We start from the raw sequence: 24,949 nt of genomic DNA on the forward strand, positions 1-24,949 counted from the left end.
GGTTTGACTCTCAAAGAATTCATATTCATGTTCTACAGCAGGGGTCCTCAACCCCTGGGCTACAGCCTATTCGGAATTGAGCTGTGCGAGTGGCTGGCTGAAATGTGCGCATACTAGGGGTGGGTTCCAACTTACTTTGTTGCTGGTTTACTTCCTCCCACACCATGTGGCCATTGTGACCAAGCATGCATATGCACAGTGCAAAATAAAAACACCAAAAACAAGATGGCGACTGCATGCACGCTGCCATAAACTTGACTTCTGTGCATGCGTAGAAGAAAAAAAATGCACTTTAAAAAAAAAAGATGGTGTCACTCATGGACCAGCATTGACTGATCCAGTTTGATGACATCATCATGACATCACTAGCGGGTCGCTACTGGTTCCGGCGAACCGTTCCGAACTGGGAGGAACCAACCTTGGCGCATCTGCATGTAAATGCAGCTCAACTTCCATGAGTGGCGGGCTAGGAGGCACCCACATGTGTGTGTGCCGGCCTTCTGCTTATGCAAGTTGGGCTGTGTGCGTGCTGGCCTGCCATTTGTGCCGACCAATTCCCCTCCCTTCTTCAGCCAGGCCGCCAAGCCACAAAGAATGGGGAGTGCTGTTCTACAGAACCTATTTAAAAAATACCCAAACATTCAAAACAATGTGTGGATTAAAAGAAGATGAATATTTAGTCCCTTCAAGAGAATATAATGGAGTGAGTTTCCCAAAGTTGGAAAAATATTGACAGTAATAGAAGTAATCAGTGAGATATTTAGAATAAAATCCTTTTTCCCTAGGGAGAGAATTTTTAAATGAATGCAAAGAACAGAAATTAATCATTTTGCTGTTACCTTGGACAGGCAAGTGTGTGGGAGGATATCACCCAGTCACAATTTTACCTAGTAGATTGGATTTCTCCACTTTTTTATGGGCACATTTCACCTCTCCAAGGATTGGAACAGAAAATGTCAGGCATGCCAACACAAACTGATCTACTTTTCTGATAAAGTGACCAGATTAGCTGATTATCGTGCAGGAAAAACTGTGTTTCTTGATTCCAGTAAAGCATTTGACACCTAATAAAAATGGTGGTAACATATACCGTAGGTTGGACTACCCTACCACTAGATGGGTACAAAATTGATTGAACAATTATACTCAGTGACCCCATGTCAAGCCTGAAAAAAAAGTGGAGTAGGGTACCATAGGGCTCAGTTCTAAGCCCTCTGCTATTCGATATATTTATTATTGTTATTGTGTTATTGTGTTATTGTGTTATTGTGTTTTTGTTTATTTGTTTATTTGTTTATTTGTTTATTTGTTTATTTGTTTATTTGTTTATTCGTTTATTCGTTTGTTTGTTTGTTTGTTTGTTTGTTTATTTGTTTGTTTGTTTATTTACTTACTTACTTACTTACTTACTTACTTACTTACTTACTTATTTGCTGCTGCTCTCCAAAGACTCGGAGCAGCTCAATGACTTGGATGAAGGGCTAAAAATTTTTATTATCAGCTTCACTAACTATATAAAGATAGAGTAATTACAAACTTCTGAGAGGACAACTTCAAGATTCAGGAGAATCTTGGCAAGATGGAACAATGGGCAAAAGGCAACATAATGATTTCAACAGGGACATATTCAATTTTTTTCATTTGTAATATCAAATGTGTATACTGATAACAATGGCACTGATGACATTACCTACTTGGATATTAAAATATCTGCAAACAAACATCCAAGCTCAGAGAGTATCAAGGACTTCATAGTTTAACCCCAAGCTACATATATTCTTCCCTTTTGGAATATGAGTACTGTATAAGATAAGGGAGAGTATATGAGTCAGCAGCATGTGCAAAAATGCTGTGAATGATTGTTGAAATCCAACAGAAACATGACTTTGCATTTTCTTATGTACAATTTTTGATGTTAATGTTTAAATTTTGGGGGTTGTTATGGTTTTTTTTGGGGGGGGGTATTTTTTAGTTGATTATTTTGATAGTTAGCTACTCAAAGCTTTGAGCAATCTGAGGCATAGGACCGGACCTGGGCCCCTTGCCATCAAATCTCAGTAATACCTTATTCTTCTGTAGGAATAAAAATTTAAAATACATAAATAAAAACTTTTCTTGACACTCGACACTTTGCTGCCTGAGATAACTGCTGCACTCTTTCCAGTGGTAGATCTATTGAAAAGGGAAATTTTTTGACATCTTTTACATTTCTTGTGAGCTGATAATTATCTTAAGAGGGAGGAAGATATAATGCAAGGTCTATAACTATATTAAAATCTATCTTCCTCATTCTCTCTGTGTGATAGCAAGATAATTTAACGTTCGACTCACCAGTCATATATAGAAAACTGCTTATTTTTCCTATTATAGCATAGAAGTAAATGTCTATGGAGATTTTCAGTCATCCTTAGTGTCCCAAAGATGCTTTTTCCAAGAGGCAACTGAACTTTCTTGTTTTTCTTTCAAGATGTTTTGTTTTTCACCCAAGAAGCTTCTTCATTCTTGGATGAGAAGCAAAACACCTTTGACGAAAGTCCAGTTGCCTCTTGAAAAAGCACTTCTTGGGACACAGGATTTAATAATGTTTTATACAACAACACATATCTGGACCGGGGGTCACTGCTCACAGTCACTCATGCCCTCATCACCTCAAGGTTCAACTACTGTAACGCTCTCTACATGGGGCTACCTTTGAAAAGTGTTCGGAAACTTCAGATCGTGCAGAATGCAGCTGCGAGAGCAATCATGGGCTTCCCCAAATATGCCCATGTCACACCAACACTCCACAGTCTGCATTAGTTGCCGATCAGTTTCCGGTCACAATTCAAAGTGTTGGTTATGACCTATAAAGCCCTTCATGGAACCGGACCAGATTATCTCTGGGACCGCCTTCTGCCGCACGAATCCCAGCGACCAGTTAGGTGCCACAGAGTTGGCCTTCTCCAGGTCCCGTTGACTAAACAATGTTGTTTGGCAGGACCCAGGGGAAGAGTCTTCTCTGTGGTGGCCCCGGTCCTCTGGAACCAACTCCCCCCAGAGATTAGAATTGCCCCTACCCTCCTTGCCTTTCGTAAGCTCCTTAAAACCCACCTCTGCCGTCAGGCATGGGGGAACTGAGATATTCTTTCCCCCTAGGCCTTTACAATTTACGCATGGTATGTTTGTATGTATGTTTGGTTTTATAAGTAAGGGTTTTTTAGTTGTTTTAGTATTGGATTGTTACATGCTGTTTTTATCACTGTTGTTAGCTGCCCCGAATCCATTAATAGATAAATAAATAAATAAATATCTTTTCCTCTATCCTTTCCCTGATATTTACTACTACATGTTTTTATTCTATTTAACTTTCAATTTGTATTGGATAAAATAAATAAATAAAACAAACACGAAGCAGGCAATAGTCCTTCTCCCAAAACTACTAAGGATGCAGTGTTGAATTAGAAACTTGGTTACTTCTTTGGACATAAGGACTGTATCCTGAAATCCTCTCATTTGCAAGAAGTTTCTGCCAAAGTTTGTAGTGGTAGACCAGAGCTAGAGAGAACAATAAAAAACACTCCCCCTGATACATAAGATGGAGGATAGGAAGTAGCAGAGATAGTGATATAACAAGGGGGATGGATAGAAGCCCTAGTCTCTTTTGATACATGTTTAAATTTCTCAGGGTAGACTAGCGCACAAATCACAAACCTTTACTTAGCATTATGCCTGAGTACTCTATAATGTAACATTGATTACAGAAATATCATTGCCCTTAAAGATGCTTAAGTAATAAAATGGCAAAAGGATTTTGTAGGGAGAAATAATTGCAAGATGATTGACATGTTTTCTTTTAATGCAGTCTATTACTCGAGTCCATCTCCTCATCTAGTGAAAATTGGTATCTGCTTCCAAGGAAGGAAGCCAACTGACCCGAGAGGAGAGTGCTCTGTTATACCTTTTTCGGAAATGATTGTCCTATGAATGAATCCTCCTCATAGAATTTGCTATGATGACAATTTGGCTCTAATCTCCCCTTCCATTCTTATCAAATGTTAGACGCTATCTTTATCTCAATCTACCTTCTCCAAACTGATATCCGTCAGGTATGATTCCAGGGATGAAATTCAGCTGGTTCTGATGGGTTCTCTAGAATCAGTAGCAGAAATTTTGAGAAGTTCAGAGAACCGGCAAATACCACTTCTGGCTGGTCCCAGAGTGAAGTAGGAATGGAGATTTTGAAATGTCCTTTCCCCAGGAGGGGGGAGGGAATGGGGATTTTGCAGTATCCTTCCCCTGCCACGCCCACCAAACCATGCCCACAGAACAAGTAAAGGAAAAATTTGAACTTACCCCTGTGTGATTCCATTCCCAGTTATGGTTCCTACATATTATCAAGCATGCCAAACTGGGGAAAACTGAGCTAAAACATAAATCTAATGTCAGATTTCCTTTATTTTAGAAATTTAGAATTTTATAGCTTATTTTAATTTTAATTTTAAAATGATTTTCATTTTAAAAGACTTAATGAACTCAATCTGTATAGTCTAGAGGACAGAAGGGAAAGGGGGGACATGATCGAAACATTTAAATATGTTAAAGGGTTAAATAAAGTTCAGGAGGGAAGTGTTTTTAATAGGAAAGTGAAAACAAGAACAAGGGGGCACAATCTGAGGTTTGTTGGGGAAAAGATCAAAAGCAACGTGATAAAATATTATTTTTCTGAAAGAGTAGTAGATCTTTGGAACAAACTTCCACTAGACGTGGTTTGTAAATCCACAGTAACTGAATTTAAACATGCCTGGGATAAACATAGTATAAGGGCAGACTAGATGGATCATGAGGTCTTTTTCTGCCGTCAATCTTCTGCGTTTCTATGTTTCTATGATGACAAGTTCCTAATTAACTGCTCTCTTTCTTTTCTCTCTCCTGTCTTCTTTTCCTATGGATTGTGGAATTAGGAGAAGTCTATACAGTATTTGCAATGTCTGTCACACTGTAATTTAACACCACTATATTATGGTTAGATAGGCCTGCTATATCTCCATGATCAGAGTCTGCGGAGAGGGGCGGCATATAAATCCAATAAATCTAATCTAAATCTAACCTTTTAAGCATTTTATCTATTATACTTGGTGGCGACCTAAATTATATAAATCTTGGAGGCCCCTTGTTAAAAAGTTACACCAAATAGTCGCACTAAGGTGTGTACCAGGGATGGGTTGCTACCGGTGCGATAGGCGACTGCACATAGGTAGCGGCCGCCAGATTGTGCGATTTGTGCATGACCACTCTGGTGCCAGTCCCTCGGGCACTACTATTTTTTTTTGTTAATTTTTTGCATTTTTTGCTTCCTGGACATGCACAGAAGCAACATCTCACAAGAGGACTTTTGCGTGCATGAGATTTCGGCATGAGATTTTGGTAGGAGTCATCTGCCCCTGGTGTGTACCAAAACAGGGCCTTGGGTCTAGGGGTGGGTTCTAACTTACCTCGCTACCGGTTCGCTTCCTCCCATGCCATGTGGCCATGCCACACATCTACAATGGCAAAAAAATATTTTTTAAAAAAGAGCCGGGGTGGCGCAACAGGTAGAGTGCTGTACAGCAGGCCACTGAAGCTGACTGTAGATCTGTAGATGAGCGGTTCAAATCTCATCTCCGGCTCAAGGTTGACTTAGATTTCCATCCTTCCGAGGTGGGTAAAAAGAGGACCCGGATTGTGGGGACAATATGCTGGCTCTGTTAAAAAAAGTGCTATTGCTAACATGTTGTAAGCCACCCTGAGTCTAAGGAGGACAGCATAAAAATCGAATAAATAAACAAATAAATAGCCAAAAAGAAGATGGCAACTGAATGCACAGTGCCAGAAACTCACCTTCTGCACATGTGCAGAAGGGGGGGACCCAGAAAAATTTCTCCCCTAAAATATATCAATTTTTTTAAAAAAAATCCCTCCCCCAAAAGGCCGAAAACAAGATGGCGACTGTATGCATGGTGCCAGAAACTCAGCTTTTTCATATGTGCAGAAGGAAAAAAAATGGAAAATATCCCCCCTATTTTTTTTATCCAGCCCCCATGGACCAGCACCTACCGAACCGGTTCCGTGATGATGTCACCAGTGGGTTGTTACTGGTTTGGGTGAAGCGTCCAAACCGGGAGAAACCCACCTCTGCTTGGGTTGCTAGAAAAAACCTGAAGGCATAAACAAGCCCTTTAATGATTTAATGGCAAGATATTTAAAGTGAAAAAATACAAATTACTTTCAAATGCTTTTTCTGATTACATATTTATCATTTGGCTGGCTTCATGTCTCTTATAGATTATAAACTTGCATTATATTATAATAAAATATAGCATATCCTGGAAACAATACTTAATGCCATTTTTGAAATAATTTTAAAATTCATATATATATATATATATATATATAGAAAACGCTGACAAAATAAATAATCAAGATCACTTGTAATAATAAACCTGTTTGCAAAGTCAGACAACTGGTATAAGATACAATTTAAAACATTTTCTTTCTTGTTTCTCCAAAGAAAAATCATGATTATGTGCTCAAATGATACACTACACAGCTGATAGCTTTCTATGCACATTAAATTAATTGCATATAAAGCCACTCTAAAACTGTACATAAAAATTTGTTACACCAGATTTTCAAAACCATAGTACGCATAAAAAGCCACATAAAACCTAAAAGTTTTTTTTTTTAAAGAATAATTTTTGTGAGGCTCCACAGACTGTAAGCCCCTGAAAGTGTAGCTTCTTTAGTTTATACCTAAATCTGGTACTGGGAAGATGCCTCCATGAAGATCTGAGAAGGAAAATTCAGTTACCTTCTTCTCTCTTCCTCTGTGCAAATAAAGCACTGGTTTATATAATGTGTTATGCACAATACCCAGACATTTGTTATCGGACCAGAATATCTCCGGGACCGCCTTCTGCCGCACGAATCCCAGCGACCTATTAGGTCCCACAGAGTTGGCCTTCTCCAGGTCCTGTCGACTAAACAATGTCATTTGGCGGGTCCCAGGGGAAGAGCCTTCTCTGTGGCGGCCCCGACTCTCTGGAACCAGCTCCCCCCGGAGATTAGAACTGCCCCCACCCTCCTTGCCTTTCGTAAACTCCTTAAAACCCACCTTTGCCGCCAGGCATGGGGGAATTGAGATATCTCCCCTGGGCCTATACAATTTATGTATGGTATGTTTGTGTGTATGTCTGCTTAATAACGGGTTTTTAAAAATGTTTTTAAATTATTAGATTTGTCATGAATTGTTTTATTGCTGTTGTGAGCCGCCCCGAGTCTATGGAGAGGGGCGGCATACAAATCTAATAAATAAATAAACAGAGATAATTAAAATATAGTATATTTATTGGTTTCTTAAAAAACAAGGAAGCTACAGTTTACTAATAAGCAAATGGCACATACAGTGATCCCTCATTTTTCGTGGGGGATGCATTCCAAGACCACCCGTGAAAAATGAATTTCCATGAAGTAGAGGAAAGATATTTTTGTATGTATTTAATGAGTATTTGGACTTTTAAAACCCATCCTTTGCATTAAACAGTCATTCTATAATGTTTCTCAGCTGGAACTTCATGTGATATCCTACTAGTTTCTATTAGAGTACAGTAGTACTGTAGAAGAATTTTATGAATTTTTAATGGATTTAAAATTTTCAATGGATTTAATGGATTTAAGCCCCCTTTGAAAACCCGTGAAATAGTGAATCCGCGAAAGATGGATCGTAAAGTAGCGAGGGATTACTGTACTGTATATGAAAAAATAAACTAGTGGAGGAGGAAAGGTCTGATATAGGGGTGAAATGATACCAGTTTGTCCCAGTCAGGGGCAAACTAGTAGCGGCAGTGGCTGGTGGTTTGTAGAAACAGTAGCAATGGTAGCGTGAGGCTCCGCCCAGCCTCCGCCCAGCCACCCAGACATCTCCATTTTCTTGTTTTTAAACTTCTGTTCCTATACAAAGTGTTCTGCACATGCGCAGAGAGTGAAAAAGCATGTGCATTAAAAACATGTACATGTGTGAAGCCTGCACTTCCGAACCGGTGTCGAAGGTAAGTAGATTTCATTGCTGGTCTGATATGACTCAAGGGGAAGAGAAAGATGAGGATACACCAAACCTCTGGAAAAAGCAAGCAGTGGTTTCATGTAGGTGCTAAAAGTATAAAAGAAGCATAAAGGACCCAAAGTATCTCATAAGACAACACAATATTGTTATATTATATGCTGTGAACCGCCCTGAGTCCTCTAATTCAGTGTTTCCCAACCTTGGCAACTTGAACATATTTGGACTTCAACTCCCAGAATTCCCCAGCCAGCGAATGCTGGCTGGGGAATTCTAGGAATTGAAGTCCAGATATGTTCAAGTTGCCAAGGTCACTGCTCTAATTAATAAAATAAATAAATAAAATAAGCTATTGTGCAGAACTAATCCCCCAAGCCATGAATGGGATATGGTAGAGATAGAGTGCCTCCACCACTTATATAATTATGTGTGATATTATGAGAGAAATCCAAAAGTACGAAAGGATGGAAATTGTGTTATACTGTCATGGAGCAGATTGACTATTTTGGCATTATTACGGTTAGAGACAGATGCCTGTTTTGGCTACTCCTTCTTTTGAAGAGTTTGGTCAGAAAGAATAAGATCTACTGCAAAACATTGTCTCTGAAGGTCCATTGAGCAAGATGCTAAAGTTGGAAATTATTAAAACTCATCAACAGTTCAAATGAATCAACAAGGCTGTCCATCCCCATTCAGTTCCCAGCATAAGTCCTCTACCAGGTTGACCTTGGCTGGTTCTCTTTCAAGGCCAGACAGAAATCTGAACTGGAATGAATCCAAAAATCAATATTCTCCAATGTCACCTGTGCACATTCTATGACCTTTTAAAAAGATTTATGATGTACTGTAGTAATCGCACAGAAGTTATATGATGGCTCCTCCCCTACATATTCCATGTGTGTCAGTTTATAAACCCTACCAACCTCAACTAGCATTTCATTGGTTGTGGTATCTGAGGGTAATGACAGATATTGTAGTTCAATGTTTTTAGAGAGTACCAGTTGAATTGGAAAAGAAAATCCTGAAGATCCAATAATCATTTATACACAATCAATCTTTTTATCTATTACTGTTATGAATTGTGAACCCGAAGCAAGATAGATTTTTTAAAAATCTAAATATATTTAGATTTATTTTCAAAGATATGCATCAACTAGGTGCACATGTAAACATGCAATTTGGGGAAGCTGGAGTTGTATGGTCCCAAAATTGTTTGTGAAAGGAAATATATTTAAATACATTTAAATAGCAAGCATATTGGGTAGTGTTCTATAAGACTAAGGAGGAAAATCTATGGCTGTTTATCTTCTGTCTAGGTTGCAACAGTCATACATAGACAACTTGTCTTATTGCTAATGATGGGGGACCTATAATTTAGCTATTGTCTAATAAATTCATAGTTCACCATCTATGTTTTATGACATACAAATGCATATATTAAACTCTCTTCAAAACGGAGTTTGGAAGCCATTTTTATTTGACTTTGCTTATGATTGAAGAGCTCTGTCAACAGATATAAAGATTTATATAACAATACCTCAACTCTTTTTAAAAACAACTTTATATCCCTTCAAAAGGATTCATTCAGTAATTAGTTAGCAAGATTTACATTTATGTTTCTGTTGTTCAATACTACCCACTATGCTTGCTGTTAGATTGATAGGTCTACAAGACTAGTTCAAACAACTTCAAATGAAATACACACAAATGCATATCTCTATTCTAACCTGTTTCTTGTGGTTTCTAGGTAATTTCAGCCTATGGAATGAATTGTTTGTGTGGAAAAAGTCCATTGATTAAAACCCTCAGAACCAGATTTTGATATTTGTGATAAGTTATTTATTTATTTTTGCTATGTGTATTCATTTAATTCCTTTCAGCAGTAAAATATGACAGTTAAATCTTTGTTGCCTTCCTTTTGAACCATTTTAATATACATTTGCATTATAGAACTGAATGTTTGTTTTGTTTTTCTATGGGAATCCTGGAAAAACCTACTTTTAATGAGGTAGACCACCCTGGTGCCTTCCAGGTGGATAGAATTTCAGTTCCCAACAGGTTGAAAATTCTTGAAGTTTTACAGATTTGAATGTCATCAGTTTGAAGAGGACTTTGCCAAACAATTTAGGTTTTTGGGGGGTTTATGTCAACATAAAAAACAGGGAACATGTGTACGAATAGTCATGTTTACATGCACATACATTTATCACCGAATAGGATCATTGGCTTAAAAAACCAATTAAACCAAACAATTTTAAGCTGCCTATCCAAAATTGCATTATTACAATTCACGGGCTTTGTCATAGCAAAATATTCAGATCCCAAAGATGATTTGCCACATTACTTTCAAATATGTGTGCAGTGTCAAATAGTCTGTGAAAATAACTAGCAATATGTCAAAATCCTAGTGAAACCTTTAGATTTTGAATATTTAGATTCGATTTAGATTTAGAATAGGTTGAATGTTTTATCCCCATCTTATTATATCAAACTTAAAGCAAAACAGTGAAGATGCTTCCGTCTTCTATACTGGGTCCAATCCCAACAATCATATGACTAATTGAGTCACTAGTTTCTTCCACTTCCTCAATCCCATTTTTCTGGGCAATGTGGAGAGTCAGCCCTAATTTATATAAACTGCGCTAATTTATCAGACATATATATGTAGTTTGCTTTTCATGATAATGTTTAGTAGTAATATATCCATGAACTTTATTAAATTGAAAATTAATTAAGGTATAATAATTCTTTTTGCCATATCTACATAATCCCTGATATAAAACAATTCAACATTGCCAAAAATTCCTGAGACTGAAATAAGGTGATATGGCACATTAATTAGGTATCTGCAATATCAACTCTATCTACAATTTGCAAGAAGCTGTTGTAGCTACATAGCTCCATTCTCAGCAGATTCTTATCAAAGATTTAAATGACAAGAGCATTGGGCAGAAAAGACACTGACAATCCTGATACAAGATTTCTGTCACATGTGGAAAATGCAGATTATTTTCTTATGCCTTTGTCCATTATTGCAGTAAGTCAGTCGCAAGATCTTATCAATTGAAGAAACATCTTTTCTTTTTGTGGCTGATCTCAAAGGGCAAACATTTCATTCATGTGCCTGAAATCTTGAGAATTAGCGGGGAACTAAACATTGGCCTTCAGTCTGCAGACTATATAAATAGCAAATAGGCAAGAATCGCACTGGGTGAAGTTACTGCTATCTACAGAAAGGTTTGTGAATAACAGAGCCTGCAGGGGCTCTTAAGGGGGAATAGGAACAGCTGAACTATAGGGCTGCTGTAAAGGATGTCTGATCATCCATAGCTTATAAAAAATCCTGCTGGATGAGATTTCCCCCTTATTTTTCTAGAAGACAGCCAGGATAATTGTAATGGTCACTTGGAAACCAAACTAAGGTCCATTTATCTACTGGAACCTGTTGTGAGTGCTTCTCATCCAACTCTGGTAATGATAGATTCGGAGAGGATGAGCCAGGCCCATCTTGGTACCCTGGGCCAATGATGTTGCCAGCTGATGCAGAGAATGAGAGTGAGGGAGAAACAGACGTGGATGAAACTGAAGGACCACCAGAGGTGGCAGATATGCCAATGACAATAGAGTCTGACTTAGAGGAGGAGGAGGAAGATCAGGAGCTTTTGCTAGATGCCCACTTTAGAAGATTAAGAAAAAGACAAGAATACTTGTATGGAAAAAGGAAGTCATCTGTAGTTTGCAACTGTAGGAATTGTTGACCACTTCCTATAGGCATTTAAGGCTGGCGTATGGATAATTCGGAGTGGAGGGGCAACGTTTCGCAATGGAATCGGATGTTTGAGGTGTCAGCCAGGTTACGCTAGGCAACTGTGATTTTCCTGCTAAAATCCTTGGAGAAAAAGTACCCTGAAAAACTGGCATTCTGCAAAGCAAAGTAATTGGCTCCAGTATCACTGATTTACAAGAATGTCTTTTGGCCCTTCATGTTTTTTGGGCATTCGTGTAAAAGATAAATGGTGAACAGCTATAGCCAAAGGTGTGGGGGTTGGGGGGGGGGTCCACCAACTTGAGGGGATGCAAACATAACCACAAAACTCAACTATTAATGCAGAGGACATCCTTGGAAGCTGGAAGTGCTGGTGTAATGGAGCTGCCTTAAATGCCACTTTCTGGCAAAGGGATGTTTTTTGAACGGCCCTATCTGTTGTTGCAGCCATTTTGTGAATAGTAAAGCAATTCATGGTAGCCATTTGTGCAATGTCCATTTATACTTTCAAACTTATAAATGTGCTCACCAGCCCAAAATATTGACCACCTTTGATCTATCTGAATTTCAAAGTTCAGAATATTTATGAAAATATGTACTTTGGAATTATATGTTTGTATTTTACCTTATTATTAGGCAGCTGCAGTACTGGAGATCTATTATTTTGGTATAAGTGCATATTCATCCAGATACAAGTTCTCTCATAGATATGATTTTAAACAGCACTAACAGTAGACAGTATATATTTGAACATTTTCAGTGTTTCCAAGCTGTTTTCTTACTTCATATTTCATTTTAATAGCAGAAACAGAATTAAACTGTCAGCAATATTTGAAAAGCCAACACTGTTTATGTTACTAACGGTTTTACATCCGTCATGACTTACCTAGTAAATGTCATCACCTTCAAACATATGCCTTGCCTCCATTTGCTGGATAGTTATGTGGCTAATCCTTAAACCAACAATCCATCATAATGAACAAAATTATGATAAATATCCCCATCAGTTATAATACTGCAATATTGGTCAATGCTTTTCATTACTGCATTGTCTAGATCTAATTTCAGTGTGGCTCTTTCTTACTGTATTTCCACAGTGAGCTACTCATTATTTCAGGCCTAATCTTGCAATTCTCAATGAAGCAGGGAGTGGATAGCAGTCTAATGAAAGGTTTTATGGAGTTTTCCCATCAGGTTGTGTAGACCATGAAGAATGGTGTTTGACCTTGAAAATAATAGCTGTTTATTATGTAAAATAAAAAAAAATCTCTTTTCGTTACTGCTTTTTGAGCTGTACTTTTAAAAAACAAACGAACACAAGAATTGGAATAAAATAAGCTGTATATTTTACTATACTTTTCTGTTGGCTCTGTTGTTCAATGAGAGTTCCAGCATACACAAATAAACTTGAGAAAATATTCATACAACCAAAGCTATACATGCAAAAAAACCCTGTAAGTTCACTCATTATCCAGAAACAAATGTAATACCAGATTTTGTGGTTGAAGCCAACTGCTAAAGTTTATCCATACAAATATTTTTGGTCTTGCATAGCTAAACTCAATCTTATAATTGTGACATAGCTAGAAATATGTTTGCGAAATATACAGGTGAAACTCAAAAAATTAGAATATCATGAAATAAAGTTCATTTATTTCAGTAATGCACCCCCAGGCACCCCCACTTGTGCACAACACCGCCATCCATATAAATAAATAAATTAATTAATTATATTAGAGGTCATTTGGTCCACCCCCCTGCTGAGGTAGGAGTCCCTATATCATTTTGGACAAATGGCAGTCCAATCTCTCCTTGAAATTCTCAAGTGTTGGAGCCCTCACAACCTCCTTAAGCAAGCTGTTCCACTGGTTGGTAGTTCTCACCCCCAGAAAGTTCCTCATTTCCAGGTTGAATCCCTCTTTGGTCAGCTTCCATCAGTTATTCCTAGTCTGGTCTTTTGGGGCTTTGGAAAACAGCCTGACCCCCTCCTCTCTGTGGCAGCCCCTCAGGTACTGGAACACTGCCACCATATCTCCCTCCGTCTTTCTCTTTGCTAGACTAGCCATGCCCAGTTCTTGCAACCTCTCTTCGTATACTTTAGTTTCCAGCCCTCTTATCATCTTGGTTGCTCTCTTCTGCACTTTCTCCAGAGTTTCAATGTGTTTTTTGAATTGTGGTGACCAAAACTGGATGCAGTACCCTAGATGTGGTCTAACTAGGGCTTTACAGAGTGGTATTAGTACTTCCCTAGTCTTAGAATGTTAATGCAATTTAGTATTGTATTGGCTTTTTTGGGTGCCAAGAGCATGGGTATGCACTATCGCTCATACGCAAGTACCCATATCCATAATTCAAAGCCTGGGAAGGGCAAAAACATCCCCCCTGCCTCCCCGAAAGCCCTCTGGAGGCCGGAAATGGACAGTTTCCTAACTTCTGGTTCACCCAGTAGGCTCGTGTTTTACCCTACCCAGGCTCCAAAGGCTTCTCTGGAGCCGGGGAGGGTAAAATCCCCCCCCATCCCCCCCCAGGCTCTCTGGAAACCAAAAGCACCCTCAGAGTCTATGTATGAGCCAAAAATCAGCTAGCTGGCACACACACACACACACACACATGTACATAGGAGCTGAGCTGGGACAACAGCTCGCCTGCCAGCAGATATGGCTCTGCACATAGTTCCCTCTAAGCTGAGCAGTGAGCAATCGCTCACTTAAAAATCATCATCAACTCAGAGTTTTCCAAACCTGCCCAGAAGCTGAGAGGGAAAGAGTGAGAGGGAAGGAGAGAGAGAGGAAGAGAGGAAGAGAGAGAAACAGATAGAAAAAAAGAGAGGAAGGAAAAGGGAAAGAAAAAGAATGGGAATAAGGAAGAGAGAAAGAAAATCAAAATCTAGTTTGAAACTAGCTCAACTATTTAAGTGGCATTTTGATATTGATAGAATTGCCCTATTATGAGCTCACTGTTATAGACACACAGTACAGTATTTTATTTTGAAATTCTCTGAGGAAAAACAGGGTGGGTTTTTTATTTGTTTGTTTGTTTATTTATTTATTTATTATTTCTGTGCCGCCCAGTCCCGAAGGGACTGCCGCTCATACACTATACTTTTCCGCCCACCCCCCCAAAAAAATTAGAGGGAACACTGGGCCTCTGCGTGTCATTTGTGGCACCTGTACCATAGGTTCGCCATCACTGCCCTACACCATCAGCTTTGCGGGATTTTTTATTTCGGGATATTTCAGGCCATACTTACTCCTCACCTTTAGCCCTTTGTCAAAAATGCCGGGGGGGGGGGGAAGCAAAACCAAACGCAACGCATTTTATTTATCTATTTTTATTCATATATGTCAAATAAATATAGGATGTTATATAGTAATTTATATAAACATAACATTAGAAAAGTAATGATAAAAAGTAATGATAAAATACAATAGGACAGGGACGGTAGGCACAATGGTGCGCCTATGCACGCCCCTTACAGACCTCTTAGAAAGGGGGAGCCCATCGGGGGTTTGTACTTCGCGGCCTAGAGACCACTTTCTCCCAACTACGAATCTAGCACACACCCGGGCCGCGAATAATCGGAGAGCAGGGATCGCAACACCTTAGTAACTCAGATCCGCAGCGGCTCTTGCAAGCAGGCGCTTTCTCCTCCGAGGGGCGGAGCAGGCCCCGGATGCACTTTTCTCCGCAGGCTGGCCGGCGCAGCCGCCGTGCTCTCGTTTGGTGTGCTTAACCTTCGGCCGCTTGCGACGCGGCCTTGGGGACTGGGGTGGAAGGGAGTCGTCGGAAGCATGTCCCTGGTGGCCGAAGCCTTCGTGACTCAGATAGCAGGTGAGGGGGAAGCAGCGGCGGGAACGGGAGGGGAACGGAAGCGGAGGCAAACTGTCCCTCCTCCTCGCGGGGCTCCTTTGCAAGCCGCTGAGTTTGGCCCGGGCTGCGGAGAGGCGCCAGACCGTTGGAGAGTTGCCTGGGCTAGAGTGGGCGGCGGTGAGGCTGGGGTTGCCCAGGGAAACTAGAATTCCCTCCTGGGCCGGAAAAGGTCGCCTTCTTCAGCTGGGCCAGGCTTGCTGTTCCGTTTGCTTTTGCATTTTTGAGACAGCCCCCCCCCCCCCAATTCCGGATGGAGGGTTCTCAGTATTATTAGCAGAAAAGCCTTTACTGCTTCCTTACCCTGCTAGCCCAGAAGTGTTGGGGCTCAATTCCTACATGTCTTGCTCAATCTTGTGTAGAGGTGAAGGTGCTGGCCTACAAACCGGGGGACTGAATTGTAGGTATCCCTTTTAGGCAGAAAAGGTGGCTGGGTGACTTTGAGCCATTAATGTGTGTGTGTGTGTGTGTGTGTGTGTGTGTGTGTGTGTGTATGTCATTCATTCATTCATTCATTCATTCATTCATTCATTCATTCATTCTCTCCCTCTCCTCTCTCACTCCCCCACTCTTCCCAACCTATCTTACAGGGTTGTTGGGAAATTGGGAGGAGCATTATGTATGTTCACCATCTTATTTCGTCTGTCCTGTCCTGCTATTGGAGCAAGATGGAATCTGACTATGCGCACCTCTCCCTCACTTTAATCCAATTCACACACAAGTCTTGACATCCCTCCCAAGATGTCAAGGCCATCTTTGAAAATGATGGACTAACATCATATGTCTGTCTGTCTGTCTGTCTGTCTGTCTGTCTGTCTGTCTGTCTGTCTGTCTGTCTGTCTGTCTGTCTGTCTGTCTGTCTCCGTCTGTCTCTCTGTCTGTTTATCATCCATCCATCTGTCCACCCACCCACCCACCCACCCACCCATCCATCCCTCCCTCCCCCTTCTCTCTCTCCTCTCTCTCTCCTCTCTCTCTCTAATCTATCTATCTTCTCCCTCTCTCTCTCTCTCCAGTGAAGGGCTACCAAAATTTTTACTACCACACTGTGGGTGTGGCTTATACAGGACACCCTGCATTTTCTTTCAACATCTTTCAGTGCAAATTGGGTGCTCAAACATGCGATTGCGCGCCAAAGCCTTGGAGCTGCGGCAATTAGCCATACCGGCAGGAACCCACTAGCCCCGCACACACCCTGTTGTCACTCTGCTGTTTGCGATGATTCTTCTCCCTTTCTTACTAATTTCTCCAACCTAACCTAACCTAGCCACACAAATAGACAGGCCTATCCTGAGTGTTTTTGCTACCATGCATTTTGTAGTTGCTGAGTCTGGAGGTTCTCATGACTCAGTAGTCATAACAGTAGTGTCTGTATCACAATCATACCACATGAAGAGCTATCTTCTTTCTTATGTTTGAATGACCCATTTCAGTTTTGTTTGTGTTTCGGACTTGTGAGATTCCCTCCATTCTTTGTTAGATGGCCAATCTTAGCCCTGTGCAAAAAGGTGTGAAGGCAAATGCAAAATGACATTTTCCAGAGTGGAGCCAGTGATTTTGTAAATTCTATGACTTACATTTTTGAGAATATCTGCATACTGAGACTTGTAAGCCCTTGCTTATCTGTTTCAAGGTGATGCCAGTAGGTCAAGATCTTTCTTCTATGCATCTTTTAAACAGATGAGCTTAAGTAGGAAATGGGGCATTACTTAAAATGGAGCATGATGGAAAGTACAGATAGTCCTTGGGTTACAACACCAATTGAGACTGCCATTGGTAAATAGCATTGGTAAGTGATGATGTAAAGTATAATGTCACATTATCACATTGTTAGTGTAATCTGAAAGTGGAAGCCAAGTGGGAATTGGTGAGAGTCCCAGATAAGGAGCACAAAGATGCCACGGGTGATGGGGGGATGCCATATGCAGGCCATATATGAATTGGGGGAGAAGGAGCACAGGAAAGTCATGGGAAGGAGGATGTGGTTTGATATGAGCAGAAGGAGGCCAAGGAAAGGAGGATATGGATCAGTGTGAGTGCAAGGGAAGGAAAGTGCAGCATGGTGCCCAGGAAGGCAAGGGGGCGGGAATACTCACCATAGCAACTTGTGACATTTCCTGCCAGCTTCCCCATTGACTTTGCTTGTGAGAAGCTGGCAGGGAAGCTCACAAATGGCAATCATGTGACTGCAGGATGCTACAATGGCTGAAAAGTCAAGGACCAGTCATAAGTAGGAGTATTGCTCTTACCTGCCACTATTGGTGCGCTGCACGTGTGTGCGTATGTCCCCAGTGTGATTTTGCTTTTGCGCAAGCAAAATCACATCAAAATCTAGTGAGGAGATGTGCACGTGTGAGATTTCAGTGATTTATTGCTTCTGTCACTGAAATCTCACATGTACAAGTGTTTCCTCATGAGATTTTGCTTCTGCGCATGCGCAGAAAGCAGAAAATATGAAAAATTAAAAAAAAAAGATGGTGGTGCCTGAAGGACTGGGCAATCTGGCGGCCGCTAATGGTGTGCGGTCGGCTATGGTAGCAACCCATCCCTGAATAGGAGCCATTTAGTGCTATCATAATTTTTAACGGTTGCTGAACAAGTAGTTGGTAACATAGAGGACCTAGTAATAGCCGCCCTGCTTGCTATTATTAAGTCCAGAAGTGGCATTCAGCAGGTTCTTACCAGTTCTAGAGAACCAATAGCTAAAATTTTGGGTAGTTTAGAGAACTGGTAAATACCACCTTTGATTAGCCCCCACAGTCCCAGCTGAATTGGAGGAAATGGGGATTTTTCAGTATCCTTCCCCTGGAGTGGGATGGGAATGGAGATTTCACAGTATCCTTTCCCTGCTATGCCCACCAAGCCATGACCACAGAATTGTTAGTAAAAATTTTTGAATCCCACCACTGGTGAGGAGCATATAAATTGTTAAGCAAGGACTTCATCTGACCATCTTTTGATTTGCTAGCTTGAAAATTCTGTGTTCCTCTAGTAAGTAAGAGAGAGTGTTGAGATTTTATAGTCTTTTTAAAGAATGAATTGAGCATTTCATATTTTTATGATCAGTTATGCACTTGGGAACGTTAACATTACATGTGCACTATGAAATAGCCAGTAAGTTTGTTCATTTTCTTTTTATACACTTTCTTTTTATATTCTTAGCTTCTTGAATTTCCCATGGTGCTTATGATCTGATTAATGATCTAAGATGTTTTGAGTCCTTAAGTGTAACAACCAAATAGTTAGCTTAGATTCATAGATACACTCTACATGTTGCATACGTAAGAAAATTAAAATTTATTTTATATTATCAAATTTATCTTCCTGGATTATAATGCAAAAGTACGATATAACCTTTAATTAACAAGATAACTACGTGATTTCGGAATATGCTGATAATCAAGTGTTCTTTGGATTTTTTATTATAATTCACGGGGCGGCATACAAATCTAATAAATAATAATAAAATAAATAATAATTTTATCTACTTACGTGAGGTGGGCAGTGTCAAAATTAAATAAATAAAAACTATTTTAACTATTACTATGTTGGCAGGAAGACATGGGAATTGAAATCAAAAGCACTTAGTAGGCACTAGTTTAGTTCTCCCTGATTTATTATTTTGAAAGTTAATACCTTTAAAATAAAGAAGTTTGCAATATTATGCCTCAGATAAAAGCATCATAGCTGAACCCCTCAGCTGTGAATCTCATAGGGTAGCATTGGATTAATTAACTGCTTTTTAATAAAATCTACCTCATAATTTGATGTAGGAAGTAATGGCAAAGATTAGCTGATACGGTTCTCCTGTAGAAAGATAGGATGCATATATGAAATATTTGGATATCTAGTGATCCTGCATTTATACTTCCTAGATTATAATATGTAAGTAGTCCTTGCTTAGTGGCCACAATGGGGACCAGCAGCCATGTTGGTAAGTGTGGCATTTGCTAAGTGAAAATCATGTGATTGTTAGGATTTATAACATTACTTCCCATTCATTTGTTAAATGAGTGTGGCTATATGGTTTTATAACTTGGAGTTTTTAGATTAGTTTTAAAATTGGGCTTTAGAATTGTTTTTTGTATTGCTTTTATTTGTTGTGAGCTGCCCTGAGTGTCTGGAGGGCAGCATATAAGTCCAATAAACAAACAAATAAGCAAACAAACAAAGGAATCATCATAGTCACTAAGCATAACATCACATGACTGTGATATTTAGATTTTATTTCTATGTTCTCCATTAACTCTACTTGTTGCAGGCTGGTTGGGAAGCATGTAAATGGTGATTATGTATCCGTCAAATGGTGCAACAATCAATCTTAATTGTCGATCATATGACTGTAGATACTGTGATGGCGATAAGGGCATGGATTGATTGCATATGTGGCTGTTGCAGTACACTTTTTTTAATGGTTACAATTTCAAACAATTATTGAACTCATTTGGCAAGTAAGGACTACCTGTATATTAAGTTCATGCATTCATCAAGCTAACTCAGTGAGGTTTCTTCTGCATACATTCATCTTTTAAAACAATAATTTTCTATTTCTGTTTTCTTTATGATCACCTTCTCTACCTTATGAAATTTGATTGACTACTAATAGAAGACCCTGTTCATGAAAACAACCACTCTGTTATGCAGTTCCAGTTAACTATATCTGCCATGGTGAGAGGGCAGTAATAAAATATTGATCTTTATTCCATATGCAGTTAAATGGCTTAGGATGATTATACTATTTTTAAAAAGAAAAGGAACATTTTTCTTGGATCCAAATTGGTTGTGACTTTAGTTGGGATGTCAACTCTTTAAAAATGCCTTTTCTTTCGAGAGAAAGGGTGTAGCCTGTGCCAGGCATAATTGTTTTTTTGTTTTCTATCCTTGTTTATCTGTTGTACAGTAAATGTTGATTTTCTAAAATGTTGCCCCTTTCACTTGGTAAGTTGCATTTGTTTGATCATGCTGAGCATAGACCATTGCTCTAATGCACTAATGATTAAATATAAAATGATGACCAAATCATTTATGAAGCGTTAAGAGGTTTTTCGTCATGATGTTGGCTAGATAATGAAGAAGTCATTTTGCTTGCATTTTATTCTGTAAAACTTTTTACTGATTTAAGTTGTGGATCAGCTTGACCTAGCTTCTCATGCTAAGAATATTTTTTCCCTTTAATGCTATAAACAGTAACCATATTTCAAACTTGTTTTCATACACTGCAGTATTTAAAATCTATTTTATGTAGATATCAGTAGAATCTATCCTTCCACACACAAATACGAGGATTTATTGAGATTTATCATATGCATATCACAAATGAACTCTCAGGATAAGGAAATAAATTTCCTATACTGCTTGAGAGTGAACATCTTGGTTTTCAGATGGTATCAAGGTTTAATCTTTTTTATTGCAGCAACTTAAATATCATCTGATAATGTTGGAAAAGTAAAGTGGTTGCAGAAATGATATGTTAGTGATGGATGGTTTCTGGTTTTCTTTGCTGCTGGTTTGCTCCTTGATGTGGTGCTCATGTGCAGTGCTAAAAAAAACAAATTCTGCACATGTGCAGAAGCAGAAAATAAGATGGTGGCGCCCACAGCACCTCTGAGAGAACCAATTTGGGGCATGGCAGGCCTGGATCATTGCTGGTTTCAGCGAACCAGTCGACCAAGTTACTACTGGCTTCATAGAACTGATTCAAACAGGGAGGAACCCACCTCTCAATAGTGAGTCTGAAGAAAGAATGTTCCTAAACTGAATGAAAGATTCATTATATGGATATTGAGTGGAAAATATTTATTTAGCAAACATTGAGAGATGACCTTACGCTGGAAGAAAAGGCTACTCTGAGAAGCAGACTTTCACAATTTGCTCATTAATATTTAGAAAACTGTTTTTGACATAAAACAGTACCCTGAAATTCACCTTCAGTAAGTCCAGAAATGTACATCTTGATCTTACAGGTTGAGCCATGACTGTTCCGTATAATAAATATACAGGTTGGATCTATAATCCTTCAAGTGTAGACTTTGACATAATAGTTGACAGTAGTACAAGTATCAATCTCAAGTCTCCTGAGGGTTCCTAAATTGTATTAGTCAGGTGTCTTGTTATCTATTTGACAAAAATGCAGTAGCAAATCGTTCTTAAGATTATTTCACCAGAACGTTTTATGTTCAACTCACCAAAAATAACTAGAATATTGGTCAGACATGCCTGATAATAGAACTTTAAAGTTAGAATGCTAGTTAATGTTTTGATAACTGAATTATTGATGAATTAGTTTAAAATTAACCTATGCATACCCACAGTGACGTACAGTAACAAGGCACTCTTGCATTCCGGACAGGAATCCTAGCACACAATGTTCTCATTTCTAAGTTTTGTTAACTTTTACTTAAAGATAGGCTATTGAACTATATTGGAAGAAATATATTACTGAACACTCCTTACAGTCTGGGATACAGTGCTGGCTACTCTCAATTTTTTTGAAGGGGGAAAAAAACCTATTTATGTGTTCTACATCTAAACTCTTTTCATTGTGCTTTTGCAATATACCAGTACTGTATACTACTTTAACATGTAGGTATTTGTTATGCTGTTTTCCTTGTTCACTGGAAGAGCACTATTAGAAAGGTTACGTTTGTGCTGCTTTATTATATTCATAACAATCTATATTGTTTAGCTAGATCGAGTTATTTCTTAAGGTTGGCAATTTTGTGAGAAAACTAGTTCATGACACATTTTAAAGAATCCTGAACATGAAATGTCATATCTGTAATTAATTTATTTTTCTCCCCATTTCTTCATTTTCACATGTATCTATTTTGCAGCATCATGGTGTGAAATTACAAAAGAGTTCCCAGTACTTTATAACCCCCTTCTAACTTAAATGTAAACCACCAAGAGGATACCATCCTGTCCACTTCTCTTACAGATACATATATCTCTTTCAGTGAAGAGCAGGTTTTTGGCAGATTCCTTGAAACATGGCTCAAACTTAACTCTGACAAGACTGAATGGCTGTGGGTACTGCCCCCGAAGTACTATACCGACTGTCCATCCTTAGGCCTGGGAGGGGAAAAATTACCCCTCTCAGGTTCGCAGTTTGGGTGTCTTCCTAGATTCTCAGCTGAGATTGGATCAACATCTGTCAGCTGCAGTTAGGGGGGCCTTTGCACAAGTTCTCCTGGTGCACCAGTTACAACCCTACCTGGATCAGGAGGCTCTTCTCACGCTCACACATGGCGTTATCATCTCACGGTTGGAATGCTGTGCGCTCTACATGGGGCTACCCCTGAAAAGCATTTGGAGACTACAACGGGTCCAGAATGCAGCCACGTGAGCTGTTGTGGGTACACCCACATCACACCAACTCTTCTCGAGCTGCACTGATTCCCAATTAGTCTATGGATGCAATTCAAGGCATTGGTTATCACCTATAAAGCCCTACATGGCTTAGGGCCAGACTATCTTCTACCGCATAGCTCCCAGCGACCGCTAAGGACCCATAGGGTTGGGCTTCTCTGGGTACTTGCAGCTAAACAGTGTCATTTGGTGGGGCGGCAGGGGAGGGCTTTCTCTGTGGCAGCTTTGGCTTTCTGGAACCAGCTACCTCCTGAGATCCATTTATTTATTTTATTCATTTATTTATTATTTAGATTTGTATGCCGCCCCTCTCCATACTGCCTCCACCCTATTGGATTCCCGGAAAGCTGTAAAGACCTGGCTTTTCCAGCAGGCCTGGGGCCGTTGATCAGATGATGCATCATCTAGATCTGTTCATAAAAGATACACATGTTTTTTTAAGGGTTTTAAATTGATTTTAAAATTGTTCTTTTTTAAAAGATATTTTAATACTAATATGATTGTTCTTTTTGATTGTGAGCCTCCCAGAGTCCTTAGGGAATTTGGTGGCATACAAATTGAACTAATAAGAAATAAACAAACAAACATATTTTTCAGTAAGACAGTATTCAGCTTCATTTCCTCTTGGAAACATTTCCTAAATATGAATGCACTTATAACTTAATAACCATTCCATGAATGTAATGGTTCGTTCGATCTCTGGAACAATCATTTGGGATTTTAACCTAGACTTTGTACTCCAAAGCAAATACAGTGGTACCTCTACTTAAGAACGCCTCTACTTAAGAACTTTTCTAGATAAGAACTGGGTGTTCAATATTTTTTTGCCTCTACTTAAGAATCATTTTCTACTTAGGAACCCGAGCCTGGAAAAATTTCCCAGGAAATTTGAGAGCGGCATAAAGGCCTGGCCAGTTTCCTGCCATTCCCCCTTTAATCCCAGCCATCTCGGGCTTTTCTGGGCTGCCAGAGGAGCCTTTTGGTGGCGCTCAAGGAGGCTTTGGCAGTCTAGAGCGAACAAACCATTTTTCTTTCTTTAGACGCTTGGAGAAGGAATAAACCTCTGCCAGCACCCAGAGAAAAGAAACACTGCCTTCGCTCTGGGCAGCCCAGAGCGAACGGAGCATTTTCCTTTCTCTGGGTGCTGTCTCAGAGTCCCTCTTTCTTTTTTTTTTAAACCTTAAAGTTTTGCATTTTTTAAATTCCCCTCACCACACCTTCTTCCTTCGGCAGCAACTGTCCTCCTCTTCTTCCTCCTCCTCCTCCCACCCAAATTCCGAGCTTTTATTTCTTTCCTAATGGGTTTTCACTCATTATTTGCTTTTACATTGATTCCTATGGGAAAAATTGCTTCTACTTAAGAATGTTTCTACTTAAGAACCTGGTCACGGAACGAATTAAGTTCTTAAGTAGAAGTACCACTGTACATTAAAAATTTATTTGCTTCAGTTTACTTTCTTTCTTAGCAAGTATGCATAAGATTGCAATTTTAATTAATATAAGAAAGATTATGGATGAATACATAATTTTGTACTCTAAAATGATGATTTAAAATAAATATTTGGGATTCTTTTCCTTTTTTCTTGTCACTTCTCTCAAAACTCTTCAAAATGTTGACGGGTCTCTTTAGTAGTGGGTTCTGAATTAGTTTGCTACTGGTTCGTGCATACGCTTGTGTGTGCGCGTCACTTCTGTGTATGCACAGATGCTTCCGCCTGTATTAGTTGTAAGAACCCGTACAAACTGTGAACAACCTACCATTTTCATAAGTCCAATATAGGAAAATTCACTTTTCTGGTTTGTTAGGCAATGAATTTGCTTCCCTGACCCTTTTTATGAATAGTATAAGGTCAGTTTTATGAAAGGGCCTAAGT

At 39.3% G+C, this 24,949-nt stretch overlaps 1 protein-coding gene across 1 annotated transcript in view; it reads left to right on the forward strand.

The window, feature by feature from the left end:
* Positions 1–15,517: 15,517 nt before the first annotated feature.
* Positions 15,518–24,949, forward strand: part of MTX2 (metaxin 2) — a 49,081-nt gene continuing 39,649 nt past the window's right edge. Inside the window, exon 1 of the mRNA XM_070731819.1 lies at positions 15,518–15,671. Coding sequence (XP_070587920.1) covers positions 15,632–15,671 — 40 coding nt within the window. The 5' untranslated portion in view covers positions 15,518–15,631. The remainder of the gene's footprint in view (positions 15,672–24,949) is intronic.

Source organism: Erythrolamprus reginae, chromosome 1 (assembly GCF_031021105.1).
Source record: "Erythrolamprus reginae isolate rEryReg1 chromosome 1, rEryReg1.hap1, whole genome shotgun sequence".
NCBI lineage: Eukaryota > Metazoa > Chordata > Lepidosauria > Squamata > Dipsadidae > Erythrolamprus > Erythrolamprus reginae.